At 43.0% G+C, this 23,781-nt stretch overlaps 1 protein-coding gene and 1 long non-coding RNA gene across 10 annotated transcripts in view; one reads left to right on the forward strand and one right to left on the reverse strand.

Annotated features, from left to right (window-relative positions):
* The window catches only part of LOC135907227 (mediator of DNA damage checkpoint protein 1-like), a 154,502-nt gene that overhangs the window by 34,952 nt on the left and 95,769 nt on the right, over positions 1-23,781 (forward strand). For 8 of the 9 annotated variants that reach the window (XM_070531498.1, XM_070531500.1, XM_070531497.1 and 5 more), the window contains 5 exons: positions 10,337-10,374; positions 10,436-10,470; positions 12,978-13,102; positions 18,380-18,481; positions 20,126-20,196. In XM_070531498.1, coding sequence (XP_070387599.1) covers positions 10,337-10,374; positions 10,436-10,470; positions 12,978-13,102; positions 18,380-18,481; positions 20,126-20,196 — 371 coding nt within the window. Of the gene's footprint in view, positions 1-9,307; positions 9,370-10,336; positions 10,375-10,435; positions 10,471-12,977; positions 13,103-18,379; positions 18,482-20,125; positions 20,197-23,781 lie in introns of all 9 variants that reach the window. The other variant, XM_070531502.1, reaches the window with a different exon arrangement.
* LOC139054485 (uncharacterized) overlaps positions 21,840-23,781 on the reverse strand; it is a 119,655-nt gene continuing 117,713 nt past the window's right edge. Inside the window, exon 4 of the long non-coding RNA XR_011511281.1 lies at positions 21,840-22,051. This is a non-coding gene — a long non-coding RNA (uncharacterized lncRNA). The remainder of the gene's footprint in view (positions 22,052-23,781) is intronic.

Raw genomic sequence — 23,781 nt, forward strand, 5'->3', positions numbered from 1 at the left:
AAGTGGTAGAAAGAAACTTGTGTTTAGTTTGAGGGGTTAACTTGTCATATTCTTTCTCGGCTGCGTAATACTTCTGCCACGTGGAAGAAGAATTAGATCATTTGGCTGATCGAAACAGCCGTTTTTTAAAATGATTTAGTCGTTTGAGAGATACATTAAACCATGGTGATGTTCTTTCTGTTATTGTCATGGTGGGGATGTAAAGACGTATAAGGCGATGCATCTCTGCTTTGAAAAGCAGCCAGAGATAATTTAGTGGAAAGTTAGCGACGAACGTATCGAAGTACTCAGATGATTCTCGGTTCATGCTGACATAGTCCCCTTTATCATAGAGTGTAAGTGTTTTTCGATTTTTTTGTTTCTCTAGTACGTTGCAATGAAACGAAATATGTACTGTCAGGTGGTCGCTCAAACTGGGCAATAAGGTGACAGGGGTAAAGTTATTAGGGTGAGTTGTTAATACAAGATCTGAAACATTGGACAAGTGAGCAGTAACACGTGTTGAGTCAGTGACGAGCTGCGTTAAGCCGAATGTTATACACGTGTTTAAGAAATCGCTAGTGGGGCTGCTTTTTGATAATGTAGAGGCAGGATCGGGCCAATCAATAGTTGGAAAATTAAAATCACCAAACAGAAGGACAGCACTGTTAGGATATGTTTTTGTTAACATATTTAAGGCTTCATGAAGTGAAGGCGCTAAAGAACTGTCGGCACTAGGGGATTGATAGCAAATACCAATCAGAATGTGCGGGTGTGTAGCAATGCATCGAATCCGAATCATTTCCATTTGTGAAGGGAGGTTTACAAGTGAACAATGTAGGTTCCGCTTAGTGGCGATTAATACACCCCCACTGTGTGAGTTATCGGGTCTATCATTCCGGAAAATGTCAAAATGCGAGAGGTAAGGGAGAATTTCAGTATCATCGATTGATGTGTTAATCCATGTTTCTGTTAGTAGTAAGACATCGCAAGAAGGTGAGCCTATCAGACTGCACAGTGTATCACGCTTGGGAACAACACCTCGAATGTTAGCGAGCAGGAATGATAAAGGCTGACAATTTGGTCTCAATGATGGCTAAAGGTGTTCCTCAATGACCTGGCTAGGAGTCTGGTCGAAGCAACATGTTTTTTCACCTGCAATAAGCTTTTCATGTCGCAACTTGTACCGCAATTTACGGGCCTTTCCAAACTCGATGAGGCATTTCTGGGCAAGCCGTGTGTTTGCGGTGAGATCTTGTGCAACGGCACAGCTCGTATCTTTGAACTTCCGAGCCGAAAAAGGACATGGTCTTTGCTTTTAAAGTGAGCGAACCTCCCAATTATAGGCCTGCACTTTCCAGTGTGGAAAGACCCAATGCGATGTGCATGCTCAATATCACGCGGTTCTATTTGTACATCTAAATATTGTTTACAATGTGCAATAATGATTTTCTCAGAATCAGACCATGATTCTTTTCGTTTATCTTCGATGCTGTAGAAAACAAGATCATTTCTTCTGGATCTATTTTCAGCATCGTTTATCTGGGCAGACAGTACACCTATCTGTGCCGTATTTTCGGTGCTTATCTCATGAAGTTTGCCCAATACTTTCTGCATGTCATCGATACCAGCACAGGCTGTCTCGATTTCGTCTAACTGTGCTTTAATTTCACTGAACATTTTATCATGATCAACTAGTTTTTTTTCAATAGACTTTAGTTGTTCTAGCATTACCGTCTGCCCAGATAGCAATTCAAAACATTAAGAATCTCTTTGTCGAGGCTGGGGTTAGCTTCGATATCACCAGGTAACATGAGAAGCTTTAACAGCACATGCGCACAATCAAACACAATGGAACAAAAGTGCTATGGGCCCGGCAGCACTAAGACTGCACAGTAGCTACTAGGCTTTGCGTAAACGCAATAAGAGTTCGTTACCTGCACCAGGAAGAAGCGTGGAATGTTAGCACGGGCCATCGCTAGCTTGCTGCCGGGCACACTAAATAGCACGTTGCTCGGGCATAGCTTTTTAACATAATTCCACGCATGTGCAGAATGCACAGGGGTGGTTCCGGTGTTCAAATGGTTGAGTGAAAGCCATGATGCTTGCATATATGGTCGGCGGCCATGTACAAAGTGTGCGGAGCGCGATGTGCTGTCAGTGAGTTGGTGATTTGAAGCCCAGGACAGCTCCACTGACTCTACCACAATACGCCCGTAGAGCGGGAGTGTTGTGCCTGAGCTTAACCTGGCGACATTGCGTAGGTACTTCTGGAGTCAGCAAATTCGACAAACACGAGAGCTGCAGTGCCACTTTCTCATGCACATATTCTTTGATTTGCAACAGTAGCATATTGTGGTCACTACCTATGGTTAAGGTGGTGAGGGAATCGTCTGTTGTTGTCGGCTGCCGAACTAAGACACATTGTTTACGTAGCTCATGAAAGCTCTGGCACAAGGTCGTAAAGTCAAGAATGTTGTGTGGGCCCTTGGTTAGCAACATATGAAAGTCATCATTGTCAATACCTTTCAGGATGTGTTTAACCTTCTCTTGCTTGGTCATGGGAGGATTCAGGGGCTTACATAAGTCCATCACGTCTTCTATGTAGCTAGTAAAATTTTCGCCTTGCTGCTGCACACGTCTGCGAAGCACTTCTTGAACACACTCCATGTATTGAAGTCGAACTCATGGTAGTGCTACCTCAGGCTTGCGAAGTTTTTGAGATAAAACGTGACATTCTGTAGTTTGATGGGTCGTCCCACTTATTGTGGCCGCTCATCTTTTTGACTGTTGCCAACCAATCTTCCACATCGTGGTCATCTGTTCCACTAAAGAAGCGAGGGCCGTGCTGGTGCAGCACACTGGTTACGAAAACCTGCGGGGATTAAGCGACGACCTGCCATGTGGTTTTGTCGGGCATTGTTGGGGCAGTTGGTAACGTTCGACTTCCGATTTCCAGGTTTGAATACCCCGCACATCCACCACTTTGAAAGGGGGTTTATTAAGGTTGGACGGCAGGCGGAAGGACCGCACGATGGGCACAGCAAAGACAGTGTCAGTTGGTGTCAACTGCTCGTGATCTGCGCTCGCACCTGCCGTCCAGACAGTATCTTACTGCTGCGCGCATTGCTTCATCCCCACTACACTACACCTGACTAGAGTGCCTAAAGCGGAAGTAATTAGTATGCTAAAAAAGACAGCCTGTGGTGTTCACTAGTTTTGAATAGTACTTATGCAGAACTTGCACATTCAGGGTGACATTTGTGTGTAAACTCTGCATTAATGTGTTGATCTCATCTGCTTGAAATGCTCCATCAAGTGGGGCTGACAGAATAGTGACATTCGTTTCTATTGCACAGTTGAGTTGAAAGCTTCATGCTTCGATATTTTCAAATACATTTTCTAACTTTTATTAATTTCTGCAAAGTTCTTAGTCTCAATGACCACTTTTAGCCCAACGAAAAGTATCTGACCTTTTCTATTAAATATGGGAAGTTTTATCGCACTTGCTTAGGTAGTTGCTGGTAATAGGATTTTGATGTTTCACATGTATATTTAAATTCTTTCTGTTAAGGAGCACTGACACAAATTTTCCATCTTATTTTTGTGCTGTTTGATTCCGCTGAATACACACCTCTGACTGAGTAATAATGGCAAACATTGCCTTTGAACATATTTTATTATAATTTTAAAGTGCGAGTGGCTGTTTCTAAACTGGAGCACCTCGAGACATTGTCATCAGTACGATGTGTTCTGTGGCTTCTTGAGCTCACCAAGAATATCTATAAGCTCTCTGTGTATGCCATAGATTGAGATGCTTGTGTGGAGATGCTTCTTCACTCTCCAATGTGCGCCAGCATCATGGTGGCCAATGCACAGTTATTTATTTTACCCCGAGATTAAAATAAATAACTCTGAGAATGGTGGTGGCTTCAGTGCATGGTGCCCCAGTGTTCTTCGAGACCGCATTGCAGCAGCCATATTGTTTGATTAGGTAGTTTCCCCACACAGGGCCCTGACAACAGTGGGTCACTTTCGTTCACAATAGTAGTTGGAATGAGTGGACACCAGGGAAAAGTAGCTGAGTTTTCTCGCCTCATTTTATGTCACAGCGACACATGCGAAAATCTGGGCATTAATGTTTCCATGAATATGTGTGCGCCTGTGATTCTTTCTGTAGGATAGGGGTGCATAATAGCTGCCTGCTTTTTTAGCACTAGTAGAAATTGAAAGTAAGACTACAGATTATTGATTCATACATTTTGGTAAAGGAATGCATGTTTATTGCTGAAAAGATAAACAGAGAAACAGAAATGACACAGATGGCACTAGGCACAATGATTTCTTTGCACATGTTGCCTACGATAACAACAGGTACTGCGAAGACAAAAGATCACAATGCCAAATATGGCATTTTGGAAAGTTGTGTTGAATGACTTTTTTTATTATGCAGGTACTCTTTAGAGTGCATTACATAGGGGTACACAATAGCCAAAGAAAATCAAGCAGTAAGTTCTACAAAACTTTGTTACAGCAAGACAGGAAAAAAGAAAATGCAATCTGAAGCCCAATATACAATGTAGAAGTCTACATGGCCAACCCAGAAGTCATTTTGCATAATATACAACTGGTGTACAAGTAGTGCTCATATAGTGTCAACAAATGGCAAAGTAACATATCAATCACGATGTCAGCTAACATCACCTGTACTTGACTTACCACTGAGGGTGGCCAATGGGCAAATTTTGATGTTCACTTTCAATGTTGCTTGCAGGGCTGTCAATTTCTGACTTGCTGCTCGGCAGGGGTTCAAATTGAAAACAGTTTGCGTTATCCATAATGGCAGCGATTGCAACTTGTACAAATTGTCAGCCTCACTTGACAATAAGAATGACCATGATTCTGAAGATGAGTACAGTGTGCGTATCTAGCAGTTGAATTCTGCAACTAATGTGCTGCCTTGAATGTTGCTAGTTTGTGAGCTTGCAGGATCAAGTGACTGATCAGCTGCAAGTGGTAATGGCGCTCAGCTAGCTATGTGCTTTGGCACTCTTGTTGGTTACAACTTAAGTCTGCAGTGAAGCCCCGCCCATGCCCTCATAACTGCCAGTCACTGGTCCTCCGCAAGGCTGCGACTAGTTAGTACTTCAAACTTTCCCTGTTACCTAAATAGGGCGGTAACCACAAAAATAATATTATAAGTGCGTAATTTTATGTTTTCACTAGTCTGTTATAGCAGAATGGTGAAAGCCTAATTCTTTATTGAATGAAAATAAAATGCTTGCTTCACTGCAACTATTTATTGTCAAGTTTCACTCTAGTTGGCTGGGAAGTTTCACAAGTAAAACAGTGTCAGCAGTGAAATGAACTGTACTGTGGGAACTTGGAAGAGTGAACTGCTCAGACTCCATCCACTTTGTCCGTGTCTGTTGCACACCTCATAGCTTCCGTCAATGAAAAGACTCTTCAAGAACAACACACGCTCAGGAGGTATCTAGTACGACGCCATTTTTAAATGGTCACATTACGATGATTTTGTGTGCTTCTGTGATTGGCTGGCAGAGTAACAACCCTGTGCGGTCCTTGTGCCTTGGTTGCCAACTGCTGTTTTTTAAAATTGTATCCTACTATAGTTTCATTCTGTGATTATTTGACATGGATCAACTCATTAAAACATATAAGTCAAAAGCAACAAGTTTACTGTCAATGCTCTCCTAACATAGTAACTGTGAAAGTCAAGGTGCCTTAACAGTGCCTTAACCAGCTCTTAGCTAACTGGGACAGGTCAAAAAAGCAGCGTGTCCTGTCTGTTACTTCCTTGCATAAATAATCTACCCTAATTGAACACTAACTTGCCTGTTTTTCTCCGTGAACAGAATATCTTTATTTGTTTGGCATGTGTTGGACCTTGCGAATAGTGAGTTCATTGTTGCAGTACCTGTACTGTAGGTTTTACCAGTTGGTATATATGAAAAGTGGGAGCAAATGTAAAGTGTGCAATGTGCATATGTTTCCGTTGTCCAGAGGCAAAACTTCACTAGGTCGTTGAACGAGCAGAGTTGCATGTGACGTGTGACACTCTATGGACAGTTGTCATATTAGTGTACTCAAAATAAATGTACAGGACCTAATTCCTTTTATTTCACAGTCTACATTTCAACAGTATTTTGTGTGCAAACTATTATGACTTCATGCTTGCATCTATTCTTGAAAACAAATCTCATTATTTAAGTCTAAGGTTAAGTGGAAACTTTAACTTGGGGGCTCCTGTCTAAATAGATAAGAATGGAGAAATCGTTTTTCTCTGCAACCACTGCACCAAATTTGATGAGGTTTGTTGTACTTAAAGGAAAAGTTTGAAATGTAGTGGCTGCATGCAGCAAGCAGGGTTTTTATTTAGGCCATAGATGGTTTTATAAAAATTGTAGAAAACAAGAGAGGCGGGGGGGGGGGGGGGCAGGGGAGAAAAAGGAAGCTCTCAAGTTTATAGCCATGTAACTTGGCAATGGAAAATAATGTGTCAATTCTATGTTCGGCACATAATATTATATATCAAAAGCGGACAAAATTGATGTATTATACACTGCTCTAAAATATACCACTAGTATATGAATGGAACTTTTGCATAACTCTTGTAAACGTTACAGCAAATTCTTGCAAGCTGGAGAGAGAGAGAGAGAGAGAGAGAGAGAGAGAGAGAGAGAGAGAGAGGAGGGGGGGGGGGATTACAGGGAGGGGTACCAGAGGCGAGTTTCTGGTTTGCTACCTTGCACTTTGGGGGGGGGGGGGGGTGTAGTAGGGATTGTAAAGATGACAAAGAGCGAGAAAAGGGTTCTTAAAGAAAATGAACAAAAAAATAGAAAAGAAAGAAAAAGAAAATAACAGAGAAGGCATTCCAATCACAGGCGTTCACACAGGTGGGTTGATCTCAAGAAGTATAGTAGTGCTTGCATGGCCTTCTGATGTGATGTTAAGCCGCGTCGATGTTTCAGAATTCTTTCTTCCGACATCCAACTGGTTCAGCATAATGGAAAGCAATTGTCTCACTACGGGAATCGGCAAAGAACATGACAAATTGTTTCCGCGTTGCTGCCATTGTCGCATACTGCGGTGTCGGCCATCCCTATGCGGAACGCCTAGACATTGGTAAACGCGATGCCCAACCATAGCCTACATAAAAGGGTCGCGTCTCTTTGGTGAGGTCTTGGTGGAAGTTGGAGGCTTAAGGTTGGATCCAGGGTGTATAAACGAGCTTGCATAAAATGGGATTCATTCCACTCTGACGTAGTGCATTGGTGTGCAAGTAGGCGGAGCATCCTTGCACCATTTGTCCTAGACAGCGGGATCAATAGGCGGTTGTCTTCTGCATGAGCTGAATGAGCAGCTTGATCGGCATGTTCATTGCTGATAGCAACACAGTGACTTGGTAATCACTGAAAAGTTATTTCAAGCTCGTTCTCAGTCAAGTGGAGTATGACCTCTGTGATTTCAAATACCAACTGCTCATGTGGACCATGCCATAAGGCTGACAATAAACACTGTACTGCCATCTTCTAGCCACAGAAAATCAACCATTTATGTGTTAGTTGGTTCTTCATTAATAAATTGTAGTGCAACTCGAAGCGCTGCGAGTTCTGCTGCCGTTGACGCCGTCAAGTGAGATGTTTCCAACTTTATAGTGGTGGCTTTTGCTGGAATGACAACAGCTGCGGTAGAGCTCTTTGGCAGGATGGAGCTGTTGGCGTATAGTAAGTGTAATATCGGTACTTCTCATTTAATAGAAGTAAGGTAAGCTGTTTAAGAGCTGACAATGACACATCTGCTTTTTTTCTGGACGCCAGGTATTGTCAGGTTGATCTTTGGTTGAATGAGGCACCAAGGAGGAATCAAAGGTCTTGAGGCACGAGTGAAGCAAGATGGTGTAGCCTCACGATGCGAGGACACCGTTCGGCAGAACGAGGCACGTGGTCTTTCCGCAGATAGAGAGGCCAGATGGTGGCAATGATTGCGGGCAAGGTGCCTTATGTGCACTCTTAGTGCTTCAGCTGTGATGGGGGTCTTGATGAGGTAGTCTCTGGCAGTTGCAGTAGTTGCCGCCGTTGACGCACTTCGAGGAAGACCTAGACTAATTCTTAGTGTCTCAGCCTGAACGCTTTGAATAGTATGTAGGCTTGTTTTACTTGCATTATTCAATGCTGGCAAGCTGTACCATAAAAAGCTGAGTAGAAGCTGAGAAGAAAAAGTACCCTATATAGTTGCAGCAAAGCGCTTGTGGACATTCCTCAGGTCTTTTCAGTGAAGAACTTGAGAAGGTGACAGATGCCTGTCAACCACTTCTTCATGTACAATACATGAGGGTTCCATGAGATATCTCTTGTCAATTGTGACACCCAAGATTTGTAAGACCGTACAAGTGGTATCATCTTGCCATTGATTAATACACTGTAGTGCATCATGGGCTTGCATGTAGATGCCACAACTGCACATTTGTCATGGTCTCAAGGTGGTAAACATGACACAAAGAATGTTTGAGTTAGGAAGAGCCTTTATGGGGCATGAGCATAAGAAACATACTTATGTCCAGAAAGCACTCGTTGCCAACCCGATGGCAAAACCCTAACATACGACAAACCATATACAGAGCTAGTTAATCGAAAATATTGTCTTAAGTCCTCGCATACGACATATTATGAACTTGCAAATATTTACATAAAGTCTATCGACGTGGCCACGTCACCTCATCGTCGCTGCTCCCGACGACACTTCATTGGGCCCGCCGATGCGTCGCAGACTTGATGTCACTGTGTCCGACGTTCGGCCCACGGTTGGCCTGGAGGGTGGAGTGACTTAGGTGTCTGGATCGCCCGGTCAACTCCACAAGCTGCGGATCGTAGCCGCAGGGAATCCGGGAAGCAGCGCCATCAGCCTGTAGCTGCGGCTTCCGGTGGGAGGTCCACTCAGTTCGCGGGTCATGACCGCGGCAGCTGAAGAACTGCTTCCACTGGGTTGCCGCCGTCTCTGTGATCCACCCGTCCTGTTCGGCCTCCAGCCCTTTCTCCTCGCCTTTGTCCCAGAGTGTAGCCGAGCCGCTCTCTTCGGCTACGTGTCCCTTCTCCCATTGGCCACCTAGCTGCGCGTGCACTTTTATGCTTCTTCTGCTTTCATAGTGTATTCTTTTTATTCGTATGCTCTTATTTTCTATCTTCTTTTTTCTTTATTTCTGCCACCGACTCCTCGTGTCTTGTTTTCTTCTTAACTTCTGCTTTTTCTTTTTCTTTCTTTCTTCCTTTATTGGCTCATGACAACATTTATCCGATGAGATCTCCAGGACTTGAAGGCAGAGGTGGAGTGTAGTCTGAGTGGCAGCTTTTTGGAGCCTTGCGTGCAGCTGTAAGTGTGTCATACCGGATGTCCAAACGCATATGTCGACTGCGTACGGTGATAATATAACTGTGTTTGCAAAGTGATCAAGGAGGCCAATCAGCGTGAGGTTAAACGACATAGGGCTCAGTATGCATGTAAGCTGTAAATTGATATATTGTTTATATAGTTTACAGAACTGCAATGTCTGTTTTTGGTGCCAAGTTACGATTTGTAAATTGCACACTTCCATTTTTTAAAAAGATTTTCGGCAATTTCTGTAAAAAATTTCTAAGCAATAAATCAAAATTTCACCAGTATATAACTATCTCTTAAATACAAAAAAAAAGAAATTCATTCAGGTTGGTCTAGAGGCTGTCTTATAATAGCACTTCGGCATTTTACATGTGTTTGAACAGGCGACGTCAAAGTTGGCCCTGTGAAAAACTTCCCCTTAAAGACAAACTGCATATGCATTACATTTAGTTAAAATAGTAAATAAAAAAGCTTCTTTTTTTAGAAGCCCGGGGAAGTTACCTATAAGGCTTATGAACATGGCTGCTATGCTAAAAGGTGTATTTAGCAGCACTCATTAGCTCTGCAGTTCCATGACAGTAATATGCTCAGGTGGCATTAATGGTGACTGAGAATGAAGTAAGCATAAAACATTGATTGCATTTTAATATATCCACACCTGCTACACTATCTGGGATTTGTGCATGATGCGGCTTTTCAGGTTTGGATCTGCTCCCTGCGATTGAATTAATCATTGAAATTTCAGTAATGCTGCTTGTTTACTTTTGAGCTGTAATTTTATCATAAGGCATTGCTGAAGTGGGTGGGTGTTTCTCAGGTATTACAGGAATCGCAATCGCCAATTAATTTCACAGGTGGCCCCCAACCTTGACAAGTCAGCTGCAGAAATGAAGTGCCTTGACTTGTCGCATTTAATGCTGAACTGTCACTTTATGTTCGCTCTGTTCTCTTCCCACAACAGAAACACATAGTATTGAAGAGAAAGCTTGCTGAAACAAGGTAAGTGCAAGGCCGACCTTTGAGAACCACAGAGCGCTGATGTCGTCTGCTATTCTCGCAGCCTCCAGATTGGCAGGTTCCTGCAGCTTGATCAGGGTATGTGTAATCGTTTGGAATGGATGCTTCTGATGAAAGTGTAAAATCCTTGGTAGTTAGTGCTCATTGTTCAGCATTTGTGATATTTTGCTGCTGAGCATCAAGTTTCAAGGTTGATTTTAGGCACGATGGCCTGTATGGGATCCCTAGCTGTTCAACATGATACTGAAGCCCTGCATCGCTTTTGCTTGCTGTCTTAAGCTATTTGTTCAAATTGAGATTTACCTGAGAAAGCAGCTGCAGTAGAGATTTTTGCCAGTGATGTCATGCTAGGAAAAGAATGCAGTAATCATGCAACTTTGCTACTTGCAGAACCTAGATTTCAGGGCTGCAGTGTTTTGGAATACAAATATCACATCAAGGATGAGTATATATAGGACTGGGGGAGAGTTGAACATTAATTTTGCTTCTCTTGAAAAAAGGGATGTAAGCAAACAAGAGGGAAGCGCACAGGACTGATCAACACTGACTTGGCAGTGCTAGGCTGCTTGCTAGTACAGATAGATAAAGAAAGGAGTGGCGACACTGTTTGGGTGTTGCAATATGGTGTATAAACTTATCATTTGGTATCATCATTGCATGGACTTTGCTGCTGGATTGGTGTAAGAAGGGACATGTCATGTGGGTTGACATGGTGTAAATAGGAGAGTAATATACATGCAGGCTGAAGCTGCATGTGAAAGTACTAACTTGTAAGCTCAGGTCTCTCTTGCACATGTTTTACATGTTATTGACCTTCAGTCACCACTTGAGGGGCACATTGTTAGCCTCAGAGTTTTCTGTGAGTATTAGGAGCCTGCATGCTTTCTGTCTCCTTGGCTCCATGTTGGGTGGGGACAACTGGAATGGTGGACAGCTACTGCAGCGTCCCCCATGGCGTATCGTACGAAGAGCGCAACTGGTGTGCCGGTATACAGCAAGTTTTTCATAACTAAATGCTTTTGCATGATAAAGAGCAGCATTAATATGCATGGCCGTCCTCTCTGACAGTTTATATGTTCAGGATTTGATCTGCCTGCTGTACACTCAACCACAAAAGTTCACAGACCTCAGGATCTCAGAAAACTATCAATTTCTGAGCAGCTTGTAACAGTAGTCACTAAAAGGGAACATCACAATGTTTTTCACATACACTAATAGAGGCTGTAAATGTGAATACTACGCTATGTTGTGAGGCTGCGCAGGTATTCAGCTTTTTCTCAGATCTTGTGTTCCATAAAATTTTGTTGTTGACTGTGCGCTAAATCATGTTGCCGCGTCTAATCACAAGGGTTGGCAGTGGCACAGTCAGTTAACCGCTTCGTAGGAACTTTCTCACCTGGTAAAAAGCTGTGTAAGTTCCTGTTGCCACCTAGGGTACGTGCCGCCATTTCATCATACATTTCGGGGATGAAAAGAGTGTTTTTTATTTGTGTAAGAAGTCGCTATTTACAGATAAAACACAGGGAAGGTGGGAGATGGAAATTCAAGACGATGAGCAAAACAAGAACAAGGTGAAAGCAGGAGCCAACGTTTCGACAAGTGGACTTGTCTTCTTCAAGGCGACATACGCTTTCCTTGCCACAGTATATATAGGTGGGGTTCTTCTAAAGGGTAGAGAGCATAAGGCAGGTGGGTGTGGCAACAAGTGAAAATGTGTTAGCGACGAGGGTGTCGAAAAGAGAATAAAGGAGTGCTGTGCACAAGGCCAGGGACACAGCCGTCTGTCAATCACGTGTCAACGCCTGTGTGTCTTACATGATGTTACAGTCGCATGTTCAATGAATGCAACAGATTGCTTCAAATGAAGCTTTTTGAGTACGGCAGAATGGACACAATATCACTATATGCATAACTGCAAAGAGTATATCGCCCAGTAACATTTTTGAAAGGAAAAGGGGGTTGCCATATTTACAATGCATATGGATGACAACTTGGTGGGCTGCTTCTTGGCAGGATTAATTTTCATGATCCATTGTAATTTTTGGGGGGAATGTGTTGGAAAATGGTACAGCTTCCAACCATTTCTGAAATGGTTCATGCAGCAGCCATGCATGTTGCTGGAAAAAGACTGGCCGAGCGACTGCAGCTCTTTTCGAGCTCATAGCCACAGTGCTAACAGGGATCAGTATTGGCAGGGACTGCTGAGCCAAACCAGTCGAGGTGGCAACTGCGCCTTTGAGGCATGTCCTCATTCTGCACGAAGGGGGGGCAAGGAGGAGAGCATTCAGGCACCCTAGTGAGCATCAGGGTGCCTCAATGTGCACCTCTTTCCCTGCTTTGCAAAGGTTGACGTTTCTCCGTTTTGCTCCAGCATTTTTATTGCACTCGCAGCAGTTATTATGAAGCTAAAACATCTTTTTTTTCCAAACTGCCTTGGCAATTTTTCACACGTTTGCTTTCATACCAGTTTTAGGTGCAATGGCTGAGTGCATCGTGTATATAACTTTTGTGTGCTTTGACTGTGTAGGATTTTCTTCTTACCGAAGGAAAACCTCTGCGTGTTTTGTGCATTATGCCACTTACAGAGAACAAGAAGCTGAAGGATAAGCTTCGTGACATGCATGAATTGTCACAGACATTGCGTGCTGATTGCGCGGGTTACCAGAAGGACATGTGTGCCACGCTGGCTGAGCTGAATTCACTCAAGCAGGTCAGTAGATTAGGCCAGGGGCCTGAAGCATGCAGTCCTTCTACGTGCATCTTACATGTAGTATCTACTCTCTGGGTCGCCCTCTCACTCGCATCCTTTAGTGGAGCTGCAGATTGCATGCATAGATTAGATGTTGCAATTCCCTCCTAGAATTTGCTGGCTTCAAAACTATGCGGATTGCACATGTTATGGAGACGTTTAAAGGCAGATGCAGGTAAAAAAATGCGGCAGGCTTTCATGCCAAATAGTCTTCTTGTACTTAACAGTATCCTGAAATTAATTGATTTCTTTAGGCTGGCATCTTCTGCTGGAACAGATGAAATTAATGCCAGTTCTCAAAAAAGCCAGTGCTGTTACAAGTGTCATTCTCTCTACCATATTTGAGTCACTGTCGCCTGGAGTGGTGCTGCTGGATAGGAAAGTAGGCAAAATATCCCAGTACCCAAAAAGGGCTCACCTTCTTTATCTCTTACCTGTCGACCTATATAGATCTATACTTGTGTTTGTTCTAAATTAATGAAACACTTATTTTTTTCTCTCACATCGTGATGTTCCTAGAAGAAAATAATTTCTTTAACTTATCTCAGCACGGATTTTTAAAACCGCTTTGGAAACTCTACTTGCCATATTTCTTAACGACGTCAGTCACAATATTAGCCTCAATATACCTGGTGATGCATTGTTTTTAGATGTTGAGAAAGCCTTTCATAATGTCCCCCATAATTGGCTTCTATTAAAACTTTTGCATTTAAATTTGATCCATTAGTTTATAACTTTAGTTGGGTACCATTTTAGAAGTTAGCGGCATTTTCCCCCTCAAAGGTGCACAGTTTCCACTAATGCACACAAGTTTCCACCATTGCGTGTGCACTCAGGGCTGATGGCATGAGCCAGACGGCATGGCTGCCCGTGAATTCTCAAACTGTTGGTGGTGGTCTGTCGTGCCGGAAATATTGTTGCGAGCGTACGATGCACCATTCGTACAGTGTGCATTTGCTCTAAGCCGTGATCCGGCGAAAAAAGATTGCACCGAGCATCGGTGACGCTGTGTGAGACTCTGTTTGATCCCGCAGCGACACATTATATTGTTCTAGTTTGACGTTTTTACGTTGTGCTCAGCAGCTGAGCGGAGCGGAAACGCAAATGTGCATGCATTGTTCGCTTAGCCACATGTGGGCTAGTGGAACGAGAAACACGGTCTACTTACAAGCTGCCTAAGCAAAGCGCGTAGCGTCGCTACTGTCTTTCGCTAGCGAGAGTGGTCGATACGTGCGCCCTCTCTCGCACGTGCATCGAGGTACCTGACTTGTTCTAAGATGGCTAGCTCCAGTTAGATGTTCTCGACCATGTCGTCCACTTCAGCCACGCTTTTATGTTCGTCTATGCAGCACAAGCCACGAAAGTAATTGTGCATAGACAAAAATTTACATTTGACGTAATAGTTCCGCAGAAACCCGCAAGGTGGAGAGAAGTAATTAATAAAGGGAAAATGAGACATCCACCCAAATGCAGCTAACTGCTACAAAGGAAACCCATATGGTTTCCTCGAAAGAAAAGCTTCGCACTTGAAGAAAAATTCGTCCTGGTTTGGGACTCGAACCCGGGACAACCGCCTTTCCGGGGCAGCTGCTCTACCATCTGAGCTAACCATGCGGGTAGCAGGTGGCAGCACGTATTCAGGCAGCACGGCATGGGCCTTGATTTTACTTTCCAAGTCCTTAAAGATCATCAGCTGCAATTTCTAGACCTGAGGTTAACCTTTGGTAAAATTCATATGTGCTGGAAATATGATCCTAGGTTGGTTAAGCCCATTTCGAACTATAAATCCAGTCATTCTAAGGTAGTGAAGCGGGCTATAGTGAAGACTATCCTAAATGCTGCATTAAAGAAGTCGTATCTTCATATGTCCCAGGCTGCTTTTTCTGATCAGGTAAATCGTTTACTGGACGCTGGTTACCCCGAAATGATTATTTCATCTGTGTGTGAAAGTGTGGTTCTTGGCATCAAGAGTAGAAATGACCAAGGTGGTAAAACTAAATTGGAGGAAAAAAGAAAAAAATGCAGTAGTACCAATTGTGCACAAGTTGACGCACAGGCTTAAAAGAGGGTCGGTTCAAGGTACACCAACAATGTGTTTTTCTACGAAACATAAGATGGGTCACTTATGCCCTTCAGTTAAATAAAATTCCTGTCAAGTCATGTCATATGCCCTTTACTTGATAATATAATGAAAGATCACAAGCAAAGGGAAAGTGCATTGTCGACCATGTGAACGGGTACATCACTTGTGTTAAGCAGGTTGCATATGCCATTCTTTTATCTTGTGGTAGAGACTGTGTGGGACAAACGGAGCACTGTGTGAATGTTCGAGCATGAGCTATCTCTTCAAGGGTTTGCGCCACTTCGTCTCCTGGAGCATTGCAAGTCGTACAGTTGTTGCCCTATTAAAAAAAAAAAAGTGTCATTTATAAACATGCAATCCAATTCACTAGAGAAATCGCTGAGGCTTACAACATAAAGATTAGGGACAAGGCATGTATCGGAGAACCGTCTGTAGCTCTTCATGACAAGGAACTGCATTACCTTTGTCGCTTTTGATTATGCGTCAGTTGGTCACAGTTGCCTAGAGGTATCTCTGTGTCTTGTGCATGTCATGGTTTATGAACAGGCGCCTATATATATATGTTATACACATCTTCAATAAAATATCAATGTCAGTGCCGTGTCGTCGTGTTTACCTTCCTTTTGTCTGTGTCATGCATTGCGCTGTTACGAACCTTACAATGAATCCTAACCAACTGGCCCAACTTACCATATTGATGCAGCCAGGTAAGACTAGAGAAGAACAAAAAGAATCTGGAACATGACAAGATGCAGCTTTAATCTGAATTTGAAGCTACATCTTCTTATCGCAGTGTAGCAAAGAAAGGCTAACCAGAGGAGGAAGCTTGCAACGGTGCTGAGGGTACCACCTACGCAGCAGGAGAATTTTGAAGTTTTATACATTTTCCAGAAAGACTGGTCTGCATCCTGGCCTAATTTTGTGCAAACTCATCGGGTGTATAATAAGCATGTTTAGAAACAATCAGCTTTGTTTTTCTTTATTTTTTCATCCTGATGCTGTTTTTACAACTTGTGCACAAAAATTCTTGTACTTAATGTGGCTCAATCTTGGTCAAGTTTCGCATGGATATGCATGAGAATGCATGAAACTAAGAATATCCAGTGTTGCACATTATAAACAAATGCAAATAAGCTCAGAAATTGCTTTCCTGTGTTCTTAAAGAAAACATTCTGTTTATTATTTAAAGCAAACATTCTTTTATCTTGTGTACATTAGTAAAAAAATATTGAAGATCTCTCGATTCATATACAAGATAAAACATGTTTTATTTAAATAATAAACATAGAAAAGTAATTTTTGAGTTTATTTGCAGTTGTTTATGAGGAGCAGTACTGGATATCTTTAGAAAACTCTCTTAGGCTTGGTAGGAAGCCCAAACCTTACACGAGAGACCCTTCTTTTCCCACTTCCAGAAAGCACAAAAGATAACCACATAGGAGATTCCGAAACTAAAATAAAATTTGAGAATACACTAAACTCTATTAGTACATAAATTACATACGATTAGCCTTATTATTGACAAAAATGTATCTATGAGGTGTATCTCCCCTTGAAGATATTTTTCTTTGTTTAGCAACCATTTGCAAGCATGGAGTACACAATGAAGTTTCACATGGTTACTCCGAGAAATTCCTTGCTCAGTGTGAATGTGTAGGGACACCACCCACAATAGGTGGCGTCCACATCCACGATGTCCCTTTCTGAATAGCGAATGCGGATCTTGAAGGCCATGCTTTTGTTGGCTGCATGTGGCATAAGTGGTTATGGGAGCCGGCAACATGTCACTGATGTCAGGTTTTGGACACCGCATACAATGTGTGAATGAAACCAGAATATATTGCTCACCCCACATCAAATTTGTTCTGTACAAAGTGTTCCTCATTTGTTTCTGCCCATAAACAATGCACTTCACTGCTGTATCTTCACCGCATATTGGTGTCGCCCGGCTTCATGTTAATGAACATATGTGTACTCTTGTTCCAAGCCATCCATCACTGAATGTGAATGATTTCTGGTTGCCACTGTTCTTCACTGTATTAATTCTTGCACAGCTAATCACTTCTGAGTTTGCAAGTGTTTGCAATCAAATAATGCATACATTTAATATGTGGCCAGATGGCAAGTCTGTATTATCGGATTTCCTAATTTGTGAGGGCTGACATAAGCTTTTAGTAAGTAATGCTCAAATGTTACTGATGGCCATCGGCAAAGGAAGCCGTGCTGTGCAGGTGCTCTTCCTTTGAGCTGGTCAGGAAGAAAGGGCAGTCATGTACTCAGGTCTATTACTTATTTGATGGCATGATACTGACTGCCAGACATTTGCATCTTACCGGTTGCACTAACTGTCTAACTGTAATTGCAACAGAACAGTTCCCTGTTTTCACTATTTCTGTGTACCATCACTGCAAATTTATTAGCTGCATACAGATCACCACGCTTTAAATGTCTTGTTTTTGTGCACTCTTTTTTTTTTCTGCATCAGAAAGGTAGCTTGGGAGGTGGTGTGGTGGACTTATGTGTTGCCCACAAAGTAAGATAGGTACGAGCGGCGACTCTACTGTCGCGCAATGCATCTGTTCTAGTTTTCTTCCTAGTTTTCTTTTTTTCTTAATTTTCGTATTTTGTTTATTTGCAGTGTGTTTCTTGCTCTTGTGCCTTGCACGAATCCACGTAATCCCCTTTACTAAATGTACTGTGAAAGGAAGACGTGTCTCATCAGCTAGCATCTTTGCGAATTGCAAGGAGCAAGAGCTGTGCGGGCTACAGTCATTGAGGCGTGCGTCAAGCAGACGACAGATTGGATGTGCAAGCAGGCCTGGGATCACGGCCGTGCGCCGTTGCTAAAGCAATGGCAGAGAGACGGTGGTTGTGAGCTGGGCCTGGCCCTGCATCTGCTCCTTCAGAGCACTTTTCCTCCCCCACTATTTTTCCTCATGCGTAGCGCTGTCTAGTGGATTCACTGTAAAACGGCATTCAGCAGTATCTGTCCCTTCCAGACGAGCTGAGTCTGTGCTCCTGTCTATCTTACTCTGTGTTCTTGCCTATGTGTGGCCTAAAATAAGGTGTGGAAAAACTGTGCTATGGTCAGCCTAATCAGTGCACAGCTTGAGCTGACCGTGAACACTGGTCTAAACATGATGCTTCTTGTGCAGCTTTCCAGCAGCCAATGTGCGGAGCTGGCACGCTTGAACCAGGAGCGAGATGAGGCGTACCAGGCACACCAGGTGGCACAGACATCGCTGCTCAGTTGCCAGGTGCACTTGACATTTGTGCAGTATATATTTGTTGTATATGCTCGTGTATTGGCCGCAGGTTTTTTTCGGAGATTTGGGCTGTAAATTGGGGGTGCAGCCATTACAATACGGAGAAAAAGACACAACATTTTTTTTTCATAAATGTTTTAGGTGGTACTTGCCTTTATTGAACTACAGTACTCGCTTGTATTGGCTCTGGATATCCTTGACTGTTCCCATAGCGTGTCACCTGCCACTGACCAGCGATGGCAGTGTCTTGGAAGCAGCTGCTGAATCTCGGAGGCTATGCTTTTGCTACCTGGAGGTGCCGAACGCTCGGCATGGCTGCCTTGTTTTGCCACCAACTAAAAAAAAAAAAAAGCTTCGGAACTTCCACTCCACACAACATATAACATATAACTTCTTAAAAATCAATGGTCCAGCCTGTTCACGGGTAATTTGTAAATAAATTTTTTGGGTGTATTTTTTTTTACAAAGTTCTGGGTGCAGCTTTTACATAAGTGCTGCCATTACACGAGTATATATGGTTTGTGCGCATGTTGGTGATGTCGTCGTAGAAACGAACCATGCATGCCTTGCTGTAGTGTTCCAGGGAAAAACGGGGAAGGTGGGAGATGAAATTCAATATGATGAGCAAAACGAGAACAAGGTAAAAGCGGGAGCCAACGTTTTGACAAGGGGACTTGTCTTCTTCAAGGCGACATATGCTTTCCTCAGCACAGCATATATAGGTAGGGGTCTTCTAAAGGGGAGAGGGGGTAAGGCGGGTGGGTGCGGCCGCAACTGGTTTGATATGGACGCCGAAATGTCAATATATGTTTTATTTAAATTGGCAAGTGTATCCTTTCTTCTTGTATGACCTTCTCTTGCCCAATTATTTCCAGTCTAACCAGTCAAACCCTTGACCTATTCATTATATTAAGGATCCAACTTCAAAATGCATAGTGTTCGATGGACAAGAAGTTATAAAACTTCTTGTCCATAGAACACTATGCAGGATAAAGATCAACATTTTGCAAATTCTCACACTGGACAGGGTGAAAATAAACACAATTGTATGCATCTGTGTTAGTTGTATAGAATTTGATAGACACCCTTTTACTTTTCATAGATTCCAACAGAATTTTGCTGAATCTGCAGAATTTTGGGGGGTTTATTCAAGTGCAAATTTTATTGAGCCAGTAGGTGGCCTTTGTCTTACATTGTCATGGTAACATCTGCAGAGTGTCCACTTATCTAATTGTCTTGGTTGCATATGGAAGTACCCTGAGATTGTAATCAAATGGTCAATAAGTGCTTCAGGTTGCACTTGACCATTTTATGCATGTCTTGGTTCTTGATAAAAAGATGTTGTACACATGTTTTAGGTATGTGAAGTTTCAGCTAAACATCCTTTCTTTTATTTCTGTGAAGCTTGTAAAAGTGATATTTTACCATGTATTACAATTTTTACTAGAATAGTTAAGCATGCATATTTTGTGCCATTGAGTTCCAGTTAGTGAGCTCAAGTTTATGCTCTAAGTTTCAGTGCATACAGTCAGGGTCTGCCATGGCTTGTGCCTTTACAAAATGCTTTGCTGAATTCATTGCTCAGCACCTGATCAACGGCTGAGACAGGGGTAAATGCAGTGTTTGTGATTTCAGGCCGCCCTGAGGCAGTATGAGGCACTTATCCAACAGCAGCAGGAGGAAGCCAAAAGCAAGGTTCGGCCCAGGTGAGGATCATTCATTCATTCAAATAACTTTATTGATTGCCTTGCGATTTGATGGGGTGGGCCTGGACCCCGCTTAGGTTTCGGCCAAGTGTTGTTGGCCCTTGGCGGCTTCCTTGGCTCGCTGGACGGCCCAGAGTGTGTGCTGCAGGTCCAAGCTGAGCAATGCAGACTCCCAGCGCGCGGAGGCTGTCGCTGTTCGAAGCTGCATCACCGTTATTGTATATTATACCCGTACATTCCAATAGGATATGCTCTAGAGTGGCTCTAGAGTTGCAGTGTCTGCACTTGTCAGTCGTGTATAAATCTGGGTGTATTAGGCGCACGGTAGCTGAACTCAGATAGGATCTGGTTTGTAACTGCTGTTATTCGACAGACTGATTTTTGCTTAATTTTGGGAAATTTTGTGAAAGAGGTTTCGTGAAATCTAGTCATTCGATCTTCCCACTTCCACTTGTTGGTAGTCGGTGGAAAGGGGTTAACTGAGGCTCGGTCCATAAGCTCTCGACCCATGCGATGCGCCACCTCATTGCTACCGTCGGGTAGTGTGTGAGCGGCTGTCCAGATGAGACGGACACTTTTGTCGTGGTTATTACCTAATTTTAGTAGTCGTAGCGCCCGTAGGGAGATTCGACCGTTGGCGAAGTTTTGTATCGCTGTCTGTGAATCACTGACGATTATGTCTGCTTGTGTTTGTGCTATAGTTAATGCGATATCTATTTCCTCTGCAGTTTCTATATGTGGCGTGTTGGCTGTAGCGCCTGTCGTGCATTTTCCCTTGTAATTTATCACCCCTGCTGTGTAGGCGTGCTTGTGTCTGTATCTAGCTGCGTCTACAAATGTGGTGTCCTTGCTGTTACCGAATTTCTTCAGTATATCGCGTGCTCTGCTTTCCCATCTACCCTGAGGGTGGGTGGGATACTTGCAAGGTTTTCTGCACTCAGAAGATGTGTTGCAGCCAGTGTTGGCTCACAGTTCTGATCTGAAATTTGCAACCTCCATTTCTTTTAAATTTAGCATATTTAGTTAATTTTTATTCATTAATATCTTGATATCCTAAATATAAATTCTGGTACCATGAATCACTACAATTTAACAGCCTCGCTTAAATGCCAATAATTTAACTCTAATTCGCTCGGCAGTTGCCCAAGGACAGTATCTGCATTTTACAACATGTTTGAGAGGAAAGGGTAATCACTAAAGTTTCATCTTTAGGGACACATCCAGCATGACATCCTCTGTCTCACATTCCGAAGTGCTTGCAGTGTAGCAACAACTGCAAATCTTGTGCCAGTTCACAGTGCTGCTCCAAAAAGAGTTATCCAATTTCTACAGGGGCATTATGAGAATGAAAAGGAGAAACACTAAACTGGTGTAGGTGGTCAAACATTTTGCGTGCATTTATTGCGTACATTGCGTACATTGCGTACATTTATCACAGATTTCAAGCTCTATTTTTTTTAGTGTTAGGGGCATCTTGCATAGAAACTGTTTTCAGAACTCACTATGTTCATTCTTTGGTTCCCGTTTGAATGCTGTGTAATCCTTGCCTAACGAACAACTATTTATACCTGAGTGAATGTTGTTAGATTAATCAGACAAATAATTAGACCTGAGTAAACTGGAAACATTACAAGGAGCTAGTATGGAAACGTCAAGGTGACATTGCTGTAAGTTTCTCTCTTCTGGCTTGCCAAACCTCCGCTCACAGTAAGGTGGTCCAGCTCAGCTTTGTAATCTTCTTGGTGTTCCAGCATTCAGTGTCTGCGTGAGGCACTTAGGTGAGACGAGCAAGCGGGGCAGTGTTCACCAACTGCAGCCCGCAGGACAGGACAGCTATGGCTCCAAAGTGCTGCACCTGCGCCAAGACCATAAAAATGCCTCGTATTGTGCCTGAGGGGTTCCAGAGGAAATTGGTAGCGAGGAATAAATAGCCTGCATTTTGTTAACTTCATCTTCAGGATATCGGCCCAGCTGGCATTGCTCTGTTGCATCCATGTGTGATAATGCATGACCATGTTAGCGCACACACGAACCTGTGGTGACGTTTTGTAGAGGATTTATGAATAGCCTATCTCTCTATTCATGCCATGAGCTCTCAACGTGCATATGAGAGTAGGCCCACGACCATTCTTGCCAGCGGGGCCAGCACACCAGATGAGCTCTGCTGGCTCAGTCAGCTTTGGTTCCTTTAAAATACTTTTAATGTGGCAACTTTTAATACTAATTCAAATAGTTTAACGCTTTGAGGTCATGTGTTAGGCCTCTCCAGACACGCGTAAATATTCGCTTTGATCTGATGTCGGGAAGCGCCTGACATGCATGATTGCTTATGCTTGCTGGTTATGTGGGTTAGTCGTGCCAGCTTTCGTGAATTTTTTAACTGTTAAGTGCACTTTGCAGTGCCTCCAGACGATGGCAGCAGTTAATCTTTTTCCTTCCTCCATGCTTGAAAGGATTCTCGTGCGATTTTTGGTGCAAAGCGCTGACAGGATGGCAGTGTTTTCTGCGCATGCCGAACTATACCACATTACGTGGGAGTGCGCACTACACAACAGAGAACACCCTAACACGAACAACACGAGGAAGCAATGGGAGACACTGCTGTCCAGCTCGGCCCTCGACGACCAGCTCAAGCTGATACAGAGAGCTGAGAAGATGGCAAGAGCCAGCGGAGCCCTGGACTAGGGGCACTGACCATTAGCGATTCTTCTGATTATTCTTTTAATAAAGTTTATCTGTCTATCTATCTAGCTATGCGCATGCATCCTGTAATTAAAGTAATTTCAGTGATTAGAAGATGATTTTAATGGCTTGAATGAATATACCTTGCCTTCGAATGGTCACCAAACATCCTAGAATGAGAGCACTTTAGAAGAGTGTGACGATCAGGACCCCAGAGACCTGCAGTGTGAATCCACCTAGGAGAGGGTTTGCCAAACAGTGCTGAAGTACTGTTGATAGACTCAGGAATGAACAAGTTTTCTGAAATAAGTTGATCAACCTGCATTCATTTACCTGAGCATCAGTTTACCTCAGTTCTGCATTGCATCATTTGCAAAATGGCCCCTGACAGGAATGACCACAAATTGGGTAAATACATGTGTCCACTTAGATTTGACGTTTATTTTACTATTGTGCATTTGTTACGCTTAGGTGTTGCAAACGGAAATGGTAAATGTTCAAATGGGCGTGCGTCACATGTGACGAACATCTTAGCATCACACCAGTCATATTGGAGTCTAAGGACGTTCAAATAAAGTCATTTGAAGCACCTGTGTTGCAAGAATGTTGTGCAGATTTTGTAAAATACTAATTTTTTCTTGCCTGAAATTATAGGCACTATCACCAAAGGGACCATAAGATATTTGTAATAAAGTGCTGTTTTAGCTAACAGGAGCTACACAGTTACACAGCAACCTGTGAGTTATTGCATCACAACATAAAAGCACTTGAAGTACACCAATAGAGACTTTGTCACAATTTTTTTTGCGGCATGACGCTTGCGACATCTCGAGTGTCATTAAGCCACGAAAAATGAAATGCAAAAGGATGGACAGTTGGGCAAGTTGGTACGGTAACGTATCG

Source organism: Dermacentor albipictus, chromosome 1, assembly GCF_038994185.2.
Source record: "Dermacentor albipictus isolate Rhodes 1998 colony chromosome 1, USDA_Dalb.pri_finalv2, whole genome shotgun sequence".
Classification (NCBI taxonomy): Eukaryota; Metazoa; Arthropoda; class Arachnida; order Ixodida; family Ixodidae; genus Dermacentor; species Dermacentor albipictus.